Source organism: Phoenix dactylifera, chromosome 8 (assembly GCF_009389715.1).
Source record: "Phoenix dactylifera cultivar Barhee BC4 chromosome 8, palm_55x_up_171113_PBpolish2nd_filt_p, whole genome shotgun sequence".
In the NCBI taxonomy this organism is placed as follows: domain Eukaryota; kingdom Viridiplantae; phylum Streptophyta; class Magnoliopsida; order Arecales; family Arecaceae; genus Phoenix; species Phoenix dactylifera.
This window is the reverse complement of record NC_052399.1, coordinates 4,961,657-4,980,684: the sequence shown is the minus strand read 5'-3', so window position 1 is coordinate 4,980,684 and position 19,028 is coordinate 4,961,657. Positions and strand designations below refer to the sequence as shown.

The 19,028-nt window shown below is 38.4% G+C and overlaps 2 protein-coding genes across 5 annotated transcripts; one reads left to right on the top strand and one right to left on the bottom strand.

Annotated features, from left to right (window-relative positions):
- The first annotated feature begins 822 nt into the window (after positions 1 to 822).
- On the top strand, positions 823 to 3,994 carry LOC103712902 (NAC domain-containing protein 79). The gene is made up of 3 exons (XM_008799608.4): positions 823 to 981; positions 1,221 to 1,486; positions 1,585 to 3,994. Exons 1-3 carry the CDS (start codon positions 828 to 830, stop codon positions 2,101 to 2,103), a joined length of 939 nt encoding a protein of 312 aa, XP_008797830.1. The 5' UTR covers positions 823 to 827; the 3' UTR covers positions 2,104 to 3,994.
- Positions 3,938 to 17,405, bottom strand: LOC103712903 (KH domain-containing protein HEN4-like). Of its 4 annotated transcripts, XM_026806873.2 has the most exons (9): positions 16,476 to 16,623; positions 13,085 to 13,194; positions 10,428 to 11,119; positions 7,351 to 7,815; positions 6,955 to 7,200; positions 6,529 to 6,831; positions 5,038 to 5,093; positions 4,857 to 4,956; positions 3,938 to 4,507 (listed from the first exon to the last, which is right to left on the bottom strand). In XM_026806873.2, the coding sequence occupies exons 3-9, from the start codon at positions 11,082 to 11,084 to the stop codon at positions 4,340 to 4,342; spliced, it is 1,995 nt and encodes a 664-aa protein (XP_026662674.1). In that variant the 5' UTR covers positions 11,085 to 11,119; positions 13,085 to 13,194; positions 16,476 to 16,623; the 3' UTR covers positions 3,938 to 4,339. The 4 variants fall into 4 exon arrangements, with proteins under 4 accessions (XP_026662674.1, XP_038984688.1, XP_038984689.1 ...); XM_039128760.1 differs by lacking the exons at positions 13,085 to 13,194; positions 16,476 to 16,623 and adding an exon at positions 16,931 to 17,405; XM_039128761.1 differs by lacking the exons at positions 13,085 to 13,194; positions 16,476 to 16,623 and adding an exon at positions 17,030 to 17,405.
- Positions 17,406 to 19,028: the final 1,623 nt, after the last annotated feature.

Below are 19,028 nucleotides of genomic sequence, written 5' to 3'. Positions count from 1 at the left end.
ATATCTTTAAATAAAATAAATATTTGATAACATCATCTAAAAAGTGCTTAAAATAACAAAAGAATATTTTGCAGAAGTTAAAAAGAAAAAAATCCAATTTCTAGAGAACTCTCCATTTTTCTGAAGATAAAGCAATGCCAAAGATACGTCAAGTAACAAGGATAAGTTTTTTCTCAAAGTGGAATGGAAAGTGTCTGCAATCGTCCAGTACTTGTGACTTTCTGTATTTATAAAATAATTGTTAGCGTCTCTTCGGACAGGAATTCCGTACAAAAACTAAGCTTGCAGTGGAGCCTTTTTCTCACGTGCAAGACCCGGAGGGGAAACTGTGTCCTGTTTCTATTGGCTGATGGCAGCCACGTGTGCGGCTGTTCGGGCGTAGACGGGTGGATAGGAACGGTTGGAGTTGGTTGGAACGGGGGACAAGGAGATCTGGAGGAGTGTGACCCATACTCCAACTTCCCCTCAAATGCCCTCCGTTCCTCCCTGTTTTACCCAAAAACCACCAAGGAAACCCCAGAACTACCTTTCCCATTCGGTACTTCAATGGCATTATCGTAATAGAACTTATTTTTTTTGTAATTACCGGCAGTCCAAACTTATAGAATAGGTTCGCCATCTTTTTCAATGAGGTGGATGAGATTTAAAAAAGATCTAGAAGGACAGCCTCCATTACGGGCAGGGGAGACTCCCGGATCTTATTAATATCAGTCCTTCATGTTCCACTGCTACTGGTGCTATTCTTCTACCAAGACAGATCCCAAAACGAGAGGAGTTCTTCGTCCCCAAGTCCAGAGACCATGCGAGGTACTCACATTTAGCCTAAAATGGAGGAAAACCTTCCTCCTGGCTTCAGATTCCACCCTACCGACGAAGAGCTCATCACTTACTACCTAACCCGCAAGGTCTCGGACTTTGGATTCGCTGCTAAAGCCATTGCCGATGTCGATCTCAATAAGTGCGAGCCTTGGGACCTCCCAGGTACGCAAGTCTCGTCTTCTAACTCTAGCTACATGTTCATTAATTTGTGTCTTCATACTAGTGTTTTCCCTTTCATAACACCACTTTGTATGGCACCGAATCATGATCCTTATTTCGACTAATAAACATATCTTGTTTAGAACAAAGAATTAGTTGTAGGATATATTGCAGCGGCAGGTCTTATTTGATATTGGTGGTAATACTTCAAGAGAATTTGGTTTGGTTCTAAATGATTGCAGCGAAGGCAAGCATGGGGGAGAAAGAGTGGTACTTCTTCAGCTTGAGGGATCGCAAGTACCCAACCGGGATGCGGACCAACCGAGCGACCGATGCTGGTTACTGGAAGACAACAGGCAAAGACAAGGAGATCTTCCACTGCGGGGTCTTGGTTGGGATGAAGAAAACCTTGGTGTTCTACAAAGGAAGAGCTCCCAAGGGCGAGAAGACCAATTGGGTGATGCATGAGTATAGGCTCCAGACCAAATTTCCCTACAGAACCACAAAGGTCTTGCAAAAATGGAACTTTCAAAAGAGCATCGTAATCGTTGTACGTAAGACCTTTGCAATAACAATGGATATATAACATTCCCTTTTGTTCCACAGGAGGAATGGGTTGTTTGTAGGGTTTTCAAGAAGAGCTCCAACGGAAAGAAAACGCAACCGAACACTCCACCATTGCCACCTTTGCTCGAGTCTCCATGCAATACAACCTCGTTAAGCGAGCTAGGAGAACTTGATGTATCAATCTTAAGTAATCTCGTCACAAATGGTCCCGATGGTATGCAAGTTAATGACAGCATCAACAAGGAGGTGGATATGAACATGTACATGAATTGGGTCTTAGCTAGAGAAGCTACAAGCCAACCTTCACTTCCATGGACGTCAAGCTTGTTAGGCATGGGCTACTTACCAAGTCCAGCAATACTGAAAGCACTGCCATTCAACGGTTGTCAACCACAGGAAGCCACCAATCTCACAAGCTTAAGCTCTTTCGCGGCACAAGCAAATCCCCTCCTTGGAAGTGAATCAAAATCGAGCTTCCCTTCTTCTTCCGCTAAAGCTATAGAAGTCCCACAACAGCAGCAGCCCTTTGATCAAGGACCAATTTGGAGAGGCTATTGATTGTGTGAAAAGTCTAACTATAAAGTTGTTAAGTTCATCTTAGTATAAGGTATTAAGGTTGGTTAACTGGAATCAAACCCTCGTGTAAGTGCAGAATTAAATTAGACAACCAGTTAAAGAGTACAATGTCCGTCACTTGTTAAGTAGGTATTGTTAATTATAAAGCAAATGCATGAAAGTCGCATGCAGGTCTCTGCACGAAACCAACATTTGTCTCAAGTTATCAGTATGTATCACAGTATCAGATGAAGTTGTCTTGGTTTCATAGCCCATTGGAAAAGAATGTTTGTGAGGTGCATAATTTTAAGTCGTTTCATGCTTGTTCCGTACTGGCTCATGGCCGAACCATGCCTTCACCGGAACCATACAATAGGAAAATGACACGACTCTTACAGATTGGAGTTGATTGTGGAGGTGTCCTGCCAAATTAGTTGCCGTGATGACAAAATGAGAGTGATATTTCATATATCTGTAGATTTATTTCCCCTCCAAACTCGTTATTCGCTCTTCTTTATATCATACATCGCGAAAAAGTAATTATTTACTATTCTGTTGAAGCTGAGGGCGGCACATGTCACAGTCCGTTTCACATTAAGCAGCAGATAAATCACCTAAGAAATTTTTGGAGCTCAGTTTAGATAACTGCAGGAACCTTTTGTCTTCAACACTTTATTTAGTGTTTCTTTTGCAGTCTTATTCGCATATAATTGATTTGATAAAAAACTGCAGGTGATTCTCCAGCGCAACAAACATTTTTTTTTTCTTTTCTTTCTTTCTTCTTCTTCTTTTTTTTTTTGGTCATCCGTAAGAAGGATGGTGCTTTTACGAGTTGATATGGTTCCCCCTTCCTCATCCCTAATTTGTCTATCTCTTGTCCTCAAATATATTTTCTACTCTTACTGCATGCAATACGAGGGAGTTTAAGCGTGAAAAATTCTCTATGTTGAGGATCCATATGGATCGCAGATCGATTATGAGGACCCATAGTATAGGGATGCGTTTAAATCGACATAATAAAGTGTGGGTACGAGAGAAGGATGCTAAATAATAGCATGCCTAGCCTTTTTGAATGACTGTCTCCAAACATAAAAACACTTGTTAGGATATGCTTAGACAATCAAGTTTGGCCCAGCCCAACCTAGACAATTTTCAAGTCAATTGCCCTTCCATGCCTACTGCTGCAGACTGCAGGTCCATTTAAACAGCGTTAGATAATGGTACAAAATAATCGTCAAATTTAACAAATCATCACAAACGACAGTCCAGGGAGGCATCTAAAACTGAGGCACGACATGAATATAGAACCTTATTCCAGTTGTAATGCCGGATTCAGGAGTAGGCTAGTTTACCAGGAGCAAGGGCAGCCTCATTCCTCGATCAACACAGCCTACAGCATTCCGTATTTCTACATCCAATCATGGAATAACAGGCAATCAGGCTGCAGGATATGGGGAGGCGTCAGATCTGAGAAGGCCATTGAATCCGACGGCCAATTAAGGAGAATTCTGCATTTTAACTCTCTCAATGTCACCCTATAATCTGGTTCCACAACATTTACATCTTACAATTCCCCCTTTTTGCGCAAGAAGAAAGGCCAACTGAGAATTCTGAACAACTTACATCAAACTAAACAAACGACATATTTTCGCGATGTTACTGCAATCTGAGCATAACTGTTCAACAGCATTTATGAAATCTTCCATAAACCTCACCTGACATCTTTTTAGACTTTAAAAAATCACACAAACCACCTGACACCACCTATAAGCACAATGGCAAACAGAAACTTTCACGAGAGTCAGAATCATGCAGACTAATTAAACCATAGAAAATGGAAGAAAATGATAAAGGAATAACTTATTCAGACATGAACTTTGCCACAAAAAAAAAACAAAAATACAAAAATACAAAAAAAAGGATCTATTAAATCTGGTTAACAGAGGAATTCAAAGCACCAAAATGCTCGACCTACAAAGTCACATAGTTAATCGAACGATCTAACCTTTGGGCCATACACAACAGACCTCCATTGTTGAACCACTTGATAATCACATTCACATTTTTGGATCCTGTCAACATTTCAATTTCCGTAATCGCCTACAGTAATCACTGTAAATCAGGACCTCAAACAGTCAAAGTAGTGGCTTACTCATGCCAGCAAAGCCATGAAAACAACAGCCATACAGCATTGCACAGCTAAGATGGCAACGGAAGACCTCTGGTTCCAGGTGAAAGACTAATACGGGCGGGGAGCTTGCGGTGGTGGTAGGTTCTGTCCGCCAGAAGCTATGAACGGATGGAGGCTTTGTGCTGCCTTCATTGGATCAGAAGAGCCGTGTATCTCAACAACGCACTCAGATGCACCAGACAGAGGATCATGCAACTTAACCCTTGCTCCGGATATCTAAAATTGGCAAAAAGAACACAAAAGTCTCTCACTCACTGAACTAACAGACGGTATACTATACTAAAGAATCTCAGAAAGGAATAATTTAACTGGTTGCATGTTTAAAAGTAACAGGCATTGAAAGAATGGTCTGTATTTCGTTGAGAAATTTGGATCTGATTCCAACTTGACAGACAATCAGAGTGGAACATCATTCATAAATATCACTAGTTAAATGTAAGGCTTCTCAGAAATTGATATAATTCCCGATATATCTTTGAATATCTGAAATGTGATTATTTTAACTAGATTTTTTTCATGGAGTTACAATTTTCCAAGGAATCCTGAAGATGTCCAAATGGCTTACCTGACGGATATCAGAAATATTGCTACCACCTGATCCACGAACAGAAGCCACGGCACTATTAGGAATCTTAACCTCCAAAGAACTATTCATAGTTGGATAACTGGAATAGATACAAAAGTGAGAGGCCTTTCAACATCTATAAAAATAACTCGATATAGAATAAATTTAGAAGGTACTCTACCCGGTAGCATTTCGTGGACCTGGATAACTGTGAGCTTCATATATCATTCCAGAACCCTGGGGTAAAAAAGAAAATTAAATAAATGTTTCATTTTGGAATCCAGATTATCTGTACATCAAACAAAGATAAATGGAGAGAGAAACTAATAATGAATAAGCAAATAAACACATTTCACTTAGAAACCATTGCAGACAAAGTTTCTAGCTCAATCAAAACTTAGGCTGGACAATCCATCACAACTTGGCTGAATTGGATGCAAAATAACCATAAGAAACTATGTGCTTCGACCGAGCTATTAGTTTCTTGTTGTTGAGGTATTATACATGCTTCAGTTTATTATCAACCATTTGTATCGTACTTACTGGTAACAGCATAACTGAAGCATGTGTAACTGCAAGATGAGAGATAAAAGAACATAAACCAGAAGTTGAGGTCCTTGAGGACCTAAGAACTAAATACTAAATACACAAGAAGAAAACACAAATCACTTGACATGGCGTGATAATTATTCAAAACAGCATAAAGTTACAGAGTCAATGTTAACCCTAGTTATTTATTCTCTTTCATAAGCATTCAAATGAATTAATAATTCAACCTTTAAAAATATAACATTTGATAAATGTTCTTCCTCCTTTCCTTCTTATTGATGCAATAATCTAAGCCCAGGAAGCAGTGATGCATCTGAAATACTCAATATAATTTAAATAAGTTGGATGCATTGATTCAATCAATGACTTTATTATATGAATACATTTAACTGACTCGTGAGGGATTGTCTATTTTAATAACAAAAGCCTTATATTTTTAGATAAAGGGGCTGCCTTGTCTCCAGGAAGAGCACATGCAAAATTTTAATTCAGACCATTTATATCCCTAAAAGAAACTGCATCAAGCATATAAGTGCCTGACATAACCCTAAGCACCATACTTGAAGACCATAAATATAATCTATTCAACATAAATGCTAATAGGTATGCTACGCATGAAGTTTTTTAACTTGTTAGTAAGTGAGAGTAACCGACTTCTTTCAAAAATAACGCTATCCTTATATACATCTAATTGAAAAAAGAATAATTTTTTAAATTTGAAAATCAAATTGATAATTAGCATTATTTTGGAAGAGATTTGTTTAACAGTATACTATAACTGCTGATTGAGAGAATAAACTCATAATCTCAGATAAACCAATATAAAGCACACCCAAACAACCACTTACAGAAATTATAACTTCAATCCTCAAAAGCATGCGAGATTACCAAATGTCCATTATTCCACAATACATCCAAAATGCAACCTTGATGATGCATGTTAAAGAAGAACAAGAAACATCAAATACATATTCACAACCATAAGAAGAAAATTAAGCTCCTAGGACAATCACATAGTTTACCAATCTGACAAGTCATAGCAATCAATAAGAAAATAAAAGAGTACCATTTATAAGAATAGAGGCAACAGAAATAAGGGTAAATGATAAAAATATTATAATACCTTTGGATGATCATAATTAACAGCATTCCCAGATCCAACCATGCCAGGTGATGGTAATCCTCTACCAGAAAAGCCTTCTAGGGGAGCAAATCCATGGAAAGGGACTGTTCGAGAAGGATTTATAGAAGAATTTACATTTGGTGGTAGTCCTCTACTAGACAAGCTTTCTGAAGGAGGAAATCCATGGAAAGGTACTGGAGGTGCAGTATTTGCAGCAGGATTTCCACCTCGAAGAGTCCTCGCTCTAAGCCTGGATGCAATCTCTGAGAGCGCCTCCCTTGCAACACTCTGATTTCCAGATATCTATATGACCAAGTCAAACAATCAGTACACCTAAAGGAATGACTGCAAATGATAACCATGTGAAAGACCAGGATGACATATTGTAAGACAGCTTAGCATAAAGCATGATGCTAACCACATCACCTGCACAAGTTCTTCATTTGCTGATGTATACTTTGGCTTATCATCCTTTGAGTAAACTCGAATATCTGCTCTGGTTCGCCTTCTCATTTCTGTGATTATGTCACCACCTTGTCCAAGGATACAACCAACCTTACTGGAGGGAACAAGAAGCCTTGTAGCGATCACACCTTTTTCAGAGGATGCACTAGTTCTGCTTTGAAGCTGGAGAAGAGCCTCAATTGTTGGAGAGATTGGATCCCAAAGAACCTATAGTTATTCATTTAGATACACGTCATTGTCTGTACAATCAACTGTTGAACAAACTAAAAAGTTCCCATGCACGTAAATTTCTAAGATGATTAGCAATATAAATTTCAATAAGCACATCACAAATGTTACAGAATAGGTATAATATACCTCCTTAGAAGAGATAACAATGACACGCTCTTCAGCTTCAGGAGCAGTATCCTCAACTTGAATGTGAGCACCTGTCTGTTGTTCTAACTGTCTGACATTAACCCCACCTTTACCAATCACCCCACCAATCTTCCCAGTGGCACATAAAATTCTCATGGAAAACTCCGCTGTTTCTCCCTCATTTCCAGCATGACTACTGAAATTACCTGGAGCATATCCAGATGGCTCATTTCTATATCCACCAATCCATGGCATTGGTGGTGCAGCGTCGACACCTGGGTGCTGCTGAGACCACAATGGATTTCCTTGAGGCAATGGAGGCATAGAAGCACTGGATTGGTATAAACCATGGGTACTGGCATATATAAGATCTTCTAAAGGAGGATTTTCTTTACGAGGATGTTGATGCAACAGAGTGGAAATATCATATAGAGCATTCTTCACAATGGATGGCACTCCTGATATCTAAAAGGTGCATTCAGAGAGAGTTTAGATGGAATAACTAAAATCAGGAAAAACATTCAAGGACTAATCTAGCAGACTATGCATATGCCTGATTTTCTACAAAAGGATCTCATAAAATATTCCAGAAAACATCAGAAAATTCAAAAAAGAACATCATCGCGATTAAGCAGCTATCGAGAATCAGTTTATTAGAAAAATCTGGAGCCACTATGCCACAGCTCAAATTCCACAGATACTGATATTAGCACCAAGTAGAGCAGCTTAGACGACGACGTGTGTGCAGAGGTTCCATAAAACCAATTTAATTTGAGGTAGAGCATTTTAGGAGAAAGACTAGAGCAACAAGGCTGTAACAGAAAGAAACTGTTGACCATACCAGAACTTGCCAACATCAACCAAGGCATAAAAGGAAGAATCAATAGATCAGTAACTTATGACAAACAAAATAGGAGCGCAAGAGAAGTTAACCAGATTCATTCCAGTAATCTCTTTAAAGATGGCATTGTGCAATTATAGCAAACCAGTCTTGTGACTGCTTCAGACTCACTTAAGTATGTTTAAAACTTGCCTTCGGGTCCTCAACATAGCCTGTCTGCAGGCCTTCTAGAGTGTCTGATAAAGTAGTATTTACCTAAAACATATTGCTAGTACTACAGCAATTATCATAATACAATCTCATCAAAACAATATGACCTTGAAGAAATGGCTATAGAACTAACCATCAAACCCCTCGCTCAGATCCTTACTGACACTTAGACAATCCACATGCATGATATGTGAAAAACAATATGGCCAAATATTTTTCCCAGGCTAGAAAGAACGACCTAAAACATTTCTTCTTGATGTTTCCAAGGAGCTCCTGGTGCTCACTTCTTTTGTGAAGACCAAGCTTGCCTAGCTTAAAATGTGTTATTCAATGCTTTGTGACTTTAGAATCCTTATTCTTTTTTTTTCTTGAAAATGAACCACTGAGTTGGATTAAGTGAAAAAAAAAGACCCACAAGGTTAACTTCTCTTTTTTTATGTTTTGATGTACTAACAACCCTAAACAAGGCTTTCTTTATAATGAAAATTACTATCCGTACCAGTACAGAAAAAGCACAACTGCCCCCCTAACAAAAGTTTGGGGTTCCTTTTCTTCACAATCATGTACCATCAAGTGCTACTCTTTGAAAGCACCGCATCCCTGCTACTACTTATTCAACTCATGCAACCATGCTTTTCATTAACAAAAACCAGGGACTATAATTATGACTATTCCCCTCGTGTTCCATACAAATATGATGTAAAGAATCTTTCTCACAAAGAGGGGGGAAAAATGTAAAAAAGCCTCCATAAGATATATTTCCAGCATGCAGTTGAATGCCTAACAATACAAAATCCTGAAGCATTCTGAATATTGCACCTTATTATGATTCGTTATTCTAATACAATGTCTAACATGTCAAACTTCCACTTAGTTCAAACAACCAATCTACCTATGACTAGGATCTATTTTTCTATTCTTCAAGTATTATACATACATACATGCATACATACATATATAATTAGATTCTACCTACATCATCTTTGCCAAAGAAAAATACTGGTGGTACTATTCCCCTACTTCAATAGGCAAGCAAATTCTATTTCCAAACTTAATTGTTTCCTCTATTAGACAAATCTAAAATTGAAATCTACATCAAGCCATCTATCTCAATTCATCCGAGAATTTAGCATTCTTAATTCATGTCAAGTCATTCAATAAGGTCCTTCACCTCAGCTTCTTCGAAAGCAGATACCTCAATGTCAAACTAACATAAAAAGCAAGCCTCTCAGTTGTTCCTAATCTTTCAGTTATTAAAAAAAAAAGCAAGTTATTTGGATACCCAGATCCTATGTGCAGGAATCAAAGCTTTCATCCTATATATAAACCATTGAACATACTGGATGCACATAATTGATCCAAGATTAGATGGATAATCATGATCCCACAAAAAACTTGCATGTCCATTGGTTACTCTTTCTCTAAAAGATTATCAGAAACAGAATAATCAAGGGGCTGTATGTGCCAAAGAAGAGATGTATTAAAGATACTTCAGAAGAGTAGTTACTAGAAATAAGCAAAAAATTAAAATTGAACTGTGACTATTTATTTATATAAACTAGCCATTATAACAAACAAATACATAAAATAAGATTGAGTACAACACACTCTCCAGTACATATTCATTTATTTATATCTATTCAAAGGATTAAATCTGCAAGTATCTTTAAATTTTCAAAACAAAGTAATATGTTTGTTCTAAAACATTTCCAGTATTCGGGTCTCAGGTGATAAAACATACTCTAGAAACACATTAAGGCCATGTTTGGTGTCGCTCCTTCTTTGCAAAAAAAGGAAGAGAAGCCAGAAGCTAGGTTTTTTAGCTTCTCCTAAAAGCATTTTTCTTTTGACTTTTCTTCTTGTAGAAGCACTTCCAGATGATATTACCAAAGCATACAGTTTTTTAGCAAGTGATTTTTTACTTTAAAATTCATAAAAGCATTTTTCATTAATACTAGACACATAGTAAGAGTACACTCATGACCACACCATGAATGAATCACAGATGGATCTAGAAAGGAATTACCTGAACTAATTCATCAGTGCTCATAGCACATGGTGGAAGGTGCTCTGCAGGTAGAATTCGGATATTAGCACCAGTATCACTTCGTAGCTTCTGTATAACAGTGCCTCCCTTACCAAGAAGACAACCAACTTGATTGCTTGGAACCAAAATGCGAGCAGTGACAACATCATCAGCTCCAGTCTTTTCATGCACCACACCACCACGTAGAACCTCATCTGCAGCAATCCTATCATGGACTTTTAACAAAGCATCCTGGGCAGGACAATGGGGCTTCATATCCTCTGATTCATTCATGGTGAAATTAACATCATCAGGATCCTCATCAGAATTGAGTTCTCCAGATTGTCGTGATAAGTAACTAAAAATGATAATCACTCTCTCCTCTGCCCCAGGAATAGCATCAGCAACTCTTATTTTTGCATGAGTCTCATCTCTGAGGGCATTAACAATGTCACCTCCTTTCCCAAGAACACTACCAATCTTTTTGACAGGGCAAAGGATGCGATAAATGGTTTCAACAGGTTTGGAAGTCAAAAAATTATGATCGTGGCTAGAATTCTGCCTTTTTCTTTTCCCATTGTCTGGACGGGAACGAGAACGCTTCCTGAAATTTCCCTCTTTGTGTTTTCCATCAGAAAATGGCTTTTCATCATCCATGCCCTTACCCAAGAACTCCCGTTATTCACGTTAACCTAGTAAGAAAATGTAAAATCTCGTCAATATATTGAGGACAAAGAATACATATCATCATATAAGTATGTCTACAGCGAGAGCATCATTAAAGAAGCATCCATATAATGAAGGGGAAAAACTATATCATCCACGAAAATAAATAAGACACCATAACAGTAATATGAACTGCAAAACTAAGTTTGCATCTGGATGGAATAATTTAGATGTAATTATTTAATTTTGGATTTTAAAAGATATGACTTGCTGTTGAATGTGTTTGATTAGTTAAGAATGAAACCTATTACTTCTAATAGTTGCTTTAAACTAGGATTTCCTGAGTTTATATGAGGCCTAAATCATTTTTTGTTATTAATTAGAGTTCGGTTTTGATTATCTCTATAAATGAGCATGCTACAAAGGAGGCTAAAGAAAGACCGCCAAACAAAGGATACTTATCCAATAGCAATGCATGCTTGAAAGTTGAAATGCAATGGCAAACAATGCAAAGGAGCATGTTGAAGAGAACACAAGCATATAGCTTTAAATTATATCTTGAGTATTAACATGTTAATCAATTAAAAATCCAAATACAGCATAACAATAAATATTACACCAGTAATTGTCATAACTTGTCTACTATAGATAACTAAAAAAATTATTTTTCAAATAAATACATAAATTATCTGTTTCTATTTCTGAAATACTAAAACATCACAAATTCCAACTCCTGTTGATAATTTGAAGACACTTCTAAAATAAGACCACCTTTCATTTAAAACATGAAAATTAACATAAATAGAAGTCTGCCCTCAGCCAAAAAGCTCGATGATTTAATGCCAGATTGTCAGTTCTAACATTCTGTGTATTTTTGCACTAGGCATATATTGCATATCCAAAACACAATAACAAACAAACTAGACATCAGATGTTAAGTTTGGGTATCCTTAAGGTATCAATGTCAAGCACCAATACTGAGTGTTGGAAGTTGGAACTGACTTTGGGTATCAGTTTCTCTAAAGCTCAAATTGATAGAATTATCATAATGCAAAACACATGGTGCATACCTTTGACTTGTATTGACACCCTAATGTATTAATATGTCCCTTACAAAAATGTACCGGCAACAAGTAAATAGCATGGACCATGTGATCCCTGAAAATGGTTCCGCCAAATACTTGCATATACAACAAAAGGAAACATCTATTGCATATAGAAAAACAAATAATGAATAAGCTAGACATCATGTGTTAATCTTGGGTATTGACAAGGTAAAACATCAAAAACCAATACTGGATGTTGGAAGTTAGAACTGAGGTTGGCTGTCAGTTACTCCGAGCTCGAACTGGTGGGATCTCATAATACAAAATATATGGTGCATACTTTTGACTTCTATTGACAATGTAATGCATTAATTTTTTTCCGTACAATATGTAAGAGCAAGAAATAAATAGAAGGTGACTGAGATCTTTGAAAATGATACAGCCAAAAACTTGCGTATACAACCAAAGGAAATTCTTCTTAGAAAATGCAACTGGGACATCAAAATATTGATGTACATGGACACTAACTCAGGGCCATCCTTGATGAATAACCATATTGCTAGTAATTTTTCTGATGTAATTGTTTATGTTCATTAAAAATGTTCGAGTAGGCGAGGGGGTCGGATGTATCAAAAGAGAAGTAGGGTGCTAAAATATTTGAAATTTGGCTCATAGGAGTCTAGGTTTCTCTCCTACCTGAAGCAAAACACCAAATTTGGATAAGTCCATTAAAGAATCCAACTGATAGCAGTAAATCTGTTAACTCTAAACTAGTACCTCAACCAAGAAAAAATTGCAATAGAGTAGGCTAGGTACATAACCATTGTGTTTAGTTTTATGTCAATATCAATTTCAAGCAAGGTTTTCCATACCGGTCGGTACCAGTACGTACCGATCGTGCCATACCATACTGGTACCGAATCGTATGTGATACAGAAGGTATACCGTCACTCAATATGCTGAACCAGCCCCCGTACCGAGCGTACTGATACTGTAATAGGATGGTATCGGTATAGGATCTGATACCAAAACGATGAACACTAATTTCAAGCAACCTGCAATAATCAAATTCTTTCTCTTAATTAATTATACGCTGATGAAGTATCGTAGATACCATTAAAATGAAGCACTTTATCCTTCCCCCCAACACACACACACACAAAAAGGGAAAAAGAAAATTGATAATTATAAAATTTAAATCATGAACAAAATGGTTTAATAATGCTACATGGCTGCACCTATGCTTATGCAATACGTAATCAGAACCCTTTTTTTTCTTGAGGGAAAATATAGAATCTGAACCTTGACATGGGTGACTGCTAGCATTGCCATGGCATTCAATATAATTCATGATAAGCAAATGCATGATAGAATTTGTAATAAATGAGAGAAATGATGTAGTTTTCTATATAGAGAATTTTTTGTTGTAAACCCCATTCATTGATAATGGCGGAGCTCAAATACTAAAAGATCAAATTCATGTGGATAGTATGGCAGGGCAATTTCAAAATTTCTTATTCTTTGAATGGAATATATAATATCGCTCCGCTTTCATGAGTACCTACACCCTTAAAGATGATATTGTTTATAACATTACCTACTACCTTGCTTCAGCAGGAGCATAGGTTTACTAAGTTCATAGTAGGGGTTAGTCTATTTTTTTTTTAAATACCTGTACAAATGAACATATATGGGCAAGGAATCTCTATTATTGAATCATTAGGTTTTTAAATAGCCCAGGCAAGGCCCAGAAATGGACACAGCCCACAAGCTAGGCAAGACAGAAGTCACTCGGTCAGCCTTTAACTCACCTACTCTATTTGTAATAACCTCCATAAAATTTTTGATTAAGCTAACATTTTAAGATGCATAAAGAAATATACAAATACATTGTCTGAGTATCCCTTAGGAAACACAGCAAACACAGCATCCTTATCATAGCTCCAACTTCCAATAAGCTGACATTTTCATACACCTCAAGAACTGTGTGTTAAACATCTCGGATGAGTATACATTAGCAATCAAAGCCGCTTGAATGTGTAACATCAATGCTACACTTATAATTAAAATACAAGTAATAACATATATCATTTTTATCAAATCTCAAATGCACCTTCAGGGTTATTTGCCTACGTTACTTTTCCTCATTTCAAATAATTTGACTCCTCTTTGGATCTGAAGTATCAAACTACCACAATCTCTCTCTACCTAGACGTGTATGTCCTGGCCAGAAGGCAGGTGGTGGATGACATCAGAATTTTCAGAATATATGAGAACTAAAAACTGATTCAAACCATTTTCCCCATTTTCTTAACCCAAAACCCTAGAAAGGTGCATAAGATTTCTTCCAAGAGAAGCAACTACTGGATGTAGTTGACAACAAGTCAATTGTGGGATCTATACATGACAGATATGGAAAGCTCAACTAGATAAACCATCTAGCATTCTATCCACCAGCCTGAAGCATATTTCAGGGTCAAGCCAAGGGCTAGTGATGCCTCTTAGCCTCTTAATCATTAAAAGGCCTGAACAATGTGCGAGCTCCTATTATTCTTTTTTGTCTGCCTTTTCTCAATGATCACTCTAGTGAGAGCCAGCAATACCTCTCCTAGAAATTAAAAGAATTCCAATTTTCAACTACTAGAACTTCATCATTTTCATCTAAGTGCAAAATCACAAAGCTTTACATCCAGGATTAATCTCTTCAATCATTGAAAACTCCAGGCATTCTAGAACAGATCATATGGCTTCCTTTCCAATCTTAAGTAGCTCCACAGCACTAGCTTTTTGGAAGGAAGCATTTGAAATTTGATGATTATACTGTGGCCCTCAGTTGGATCTTGGCCCGATTTTGGTTATGACAACAATCCATATTGCACAAGATTTTGCTTCTCAAGATGTGCATCCTATGTCTTTGATACATATTCTCTTACATTAAAGCAAATTCTCTTACACTAAAGCAAAAGACAATTCTCTAATACCATTGAAAGTATAGCATTAACATCCGACTTGGTGTCATCATATAGAAAATTACCATAAACATGATGTGCTCAAATTATCAAGTGTTTAGTTAAGTGGTAGAAAATCTATGATGCTCAGGACCAGGACACAGTTGAAACTGAAGACATGTAAGCGTGTCTTATATAGATGCTTCACGGCTGCCATGGAATAGCATCAATTTTTTTCCCTATCTGGCACTATGTGGCAACGCGATGTTTCACATATACAGACCTCCTCTCAAGACCAACATACTCAAATGACCATACATGTCTAGGCTGGTTAGATAACAAAACCATTTACGAATGCTTGACTTTGTACAACGATGTTCATGTAAAAAGACATAATGGTCTTTTGTTTCCCGGAGGAAACCCTAGCTTGTGGTGCAATCTGACGAGTTTATAAGTTGTTATGTTCCTTTCCACATGCTCAATTCCATTCCCTAAAAATGTCTACACATAGCAACTATTTCTATGGTAGCATCATATAACTAGCTTCAGAAAGTAATATTTATGAAGAAACTTACAGTGACACAATTGACATCATAGATAGATCGCAAATTTAATTTGATTCGTTTCAATATAAATGATAAGATAATCAGACCTATAATTACGATAAAAAGATTTCCTATTGTTTTTAATATAACTTGAAACCATATCCATACAATTTGAACACATGGTTGCGAAAGGATTATCTGAATGAAGCAAAGCAGGTATAAATTCCACACTCCCACTATCACCAGCTTGAAGAACGGAAACCTACAAAGAACAAGTTATAGCTGCTATGTCTTGTAACGGACTTGGAGTTCATCACTGTTCCAACACCAATAGCCAGGGAACAGAGACATTATAGAATGTAAATCACCATAGTCTTTACAATCGGTGAAATTACCATGGGATGACCCTCTATGTCAAATTTATATAGCAATCGTCCCTAAAATTCATGAAAGAAACAAAAGAACTGAAACTTCTCCCAACCTCTCCAGAAAATCATATAGCATTTCGACTTGTCACAATAATCCTTCAGGGTGTTATCCTTCTTTTTTTCAATTCAAGATTACAATCGATAAGAAAATAATCTCTTTTTTGCATTACAACAAATCCGGATTTTTGAAGCAGCGAACTCGAAACGAGTACAGCAAATTCTCACAAACAAGAAACAATTGCGAGAGCGTCCCGAAATTCACCTTCTCAGGATAATTTCATGGTAATTCCGGCAGCCAAGAATCAGAGGGAAAAGAGTGGAGAAGAGAAACCCTAGAATTGGATCTCCGAGGAAGTTGGGCGAGAAAAGGGAAGGAAACGGCAAGAAGTGAAGCAATGAGGAAATAAAGACATACCTATCGTGCGGTGATTTCTTAGTGCTTCGTTGCGAACAGAGGGAGCGACAGCGAGCGAGCGAGGGAAGGAGAGAGATGGGGGGAGAGGGCCAAAGGATGCGGTTGGGGCTCTTCGGTTCAGGGTTAGGTTTCGGCTAGGGCAGCCGAGCGGCGATATTAAAGAAGAGCACGCGTCAGGCACGCCCGGCACTTGGCGGGTTGGAGCTGGTTGGTCAGGTAAGCGCCGTCCGAAGCGAACCGGCTGATCAGACCGGAAACTTATTTGGACCGCCGTGAACCGGTGGACTTGGGAAATTCATTTGGTTACCTAAAAATATAATTTTTTTTCTCAAGCTGTACCTACAAGGCCAGTTCATTGACTAGCCCAAGAGACCTGCACAGGCCAATATTTTTCCTTCACATGAAACTCAAAGTACATGTGCTCTGCACGTGAGATGGAAGAAGCGGACTCCTACCTAGACTCCGTTGAGCACTTGCTGAGAGGAGTTTAGGGCTCGCCAGAGCCCCAGATTCATCTTATAAAATGCCTTTCCTCTTCCCTCTAATCATCTCACCTCAAATCCCCATTGATCGTTGGTGAAAATCCGTGGGATTGCCCTTGATTTTCCCTTGAGTATTCTAATGAGCCACCGTCCGTTCTTGCTGGAAAAGAGGATCAAAGACTTCGCCGAAGATGAGGTATGGATTATATATCTTCTCTTCCTCTTCCGATCTTCTAATCGTCATTGCCACCCTATTAGGAGCCCGCAAGCCGCCGGATTTCAACAAACAAGGCTTTCCTTATTTTTTGTTTCTTTTTTCTTCTTCTTTTCATCCGGCCAATGACCGCCGGCTTGGAATGTCATTGTCGCTGCCACCAGGGGTTGCTGCCGCAGGGGTGGCCGACCCTAAAGCTCTCTTCCTTTCTTTCTTTTGAGAAGAAACCTCTATGGTTTCTCTCTTTTCCTCTCTCTTCTCTATATTTCTCTCTCCCCTCTTCTTTTCTCTTTCTCTCTCTAGATGTTTTGATGGCTTAGAGGAAGGGCCCCAACTATATGTAGACCAAATAAAATATAAGAGGGGTCTTGGGGTGGGATTATGCGATCAGAGGCCTCGGGTCAACATTGTGTGACTAGGGGTTTTGAGTCGGCAATCTTAAAACTCACTACTATTTCTTCCTGTAATTCCATACGACTAATCATGGTTGTTGTGATCATCTGGTGATAAAATTTAGCTCTTTAGATGAGCAATCGTCCAGGAAAGAAAGTATCGAGCTAGATATTTTGCCCCAAGTTAGTAAATTGAGAAACGGATCTGTTGGGGGGGAAAAATGGACTACCCCACAAATATAATTAAAGCACCCAAATCCGACAGCAATCCGAGCTCATGCAGGCCGAGCCGAGCTCAGAACACCGAGCTGAGCTCATGCAGGCCGAGCCGAGCTCAGAAGGCCAAGCTCAGAAGGCCGAGCTCGTGCAGACCCAGCTCATGCAGGCCGAGCTCGTGCAGACCGAGCTCATACAGTCCGAGCCGAGCACAGAAGGCTGCCGAGCACAGAAGGCAAAGCTGACCTCAGAAGGCCGACCTCGTCGTCCACATGCTGCAGCCATGCTCTGCAGCAGCCTCACCGCACCGTACTTTGCTTGCCGGCCACGCCACGACACATCAACCAGGGACCATATCCTGCTACGACTGTCAACAATTAATGCACATGGTCTCCACGAATCTCCGGGTTACTCAAAATCTCAGACCATCTACGGCAACTCATCGACTCACTCAACTACGTCCGGTCACCCACAACAACTTATTGGCTCCAGTCTTGTCCTACACGGCAATGCATTAATTCAAATAACCACACTCAATCATGACGGTAACTCATTTAATTCGTCCGGTCACATCACAGATAACCTTGTATCCCTCCTAGAAAAGAAAAACCTCTCCCTCTTAGAAAAGGCAGAACTCTACAAAACTAAAGAGGATAATTTCTCTCCCCTTATACATTAGCTCCCTCTGACTTAAGCATTGGAGGGCCGGCGCCGGAAACCCCGGCCACCGACTTTTTGCAGGTCCTCCGGAGGATGCCGCCCGCCGACATACCGCCGCCCACCAACTCTCGCCGGAGCTCCTCCTTCTCAGCCGACGGCCGCCCCCGGGTCCACTTTCCAGCAACATGATCGATGTTCGTTGTATTTAAGTTTGAGACGGATAGAGATAAGAATTTCCAACACAATCACTTATATGGATAATATATATTTTGGGTTTATGTATCGTTTGTCGCATAATTGCTGATTGATATATATATATATATATATATATATATATATATATATATATATATATATTAACATATCAAATATCGATGATTTTGCTTGCTTGAAATATATTTTTGGTTATTTCGAACATGATGCTGGTTATTTTAGAATTTGAGGGGGAAAATATAATATAAAATAATATTTTCTCTAGTATGGATGAAATTGAATAATTTGACAGCTAAATTAAAGGATTTGGACTAGATATGTTATGGATTGCTAGTTACGAGCTAAATCGTGACACATTAGTTTACCACTGTGAGCC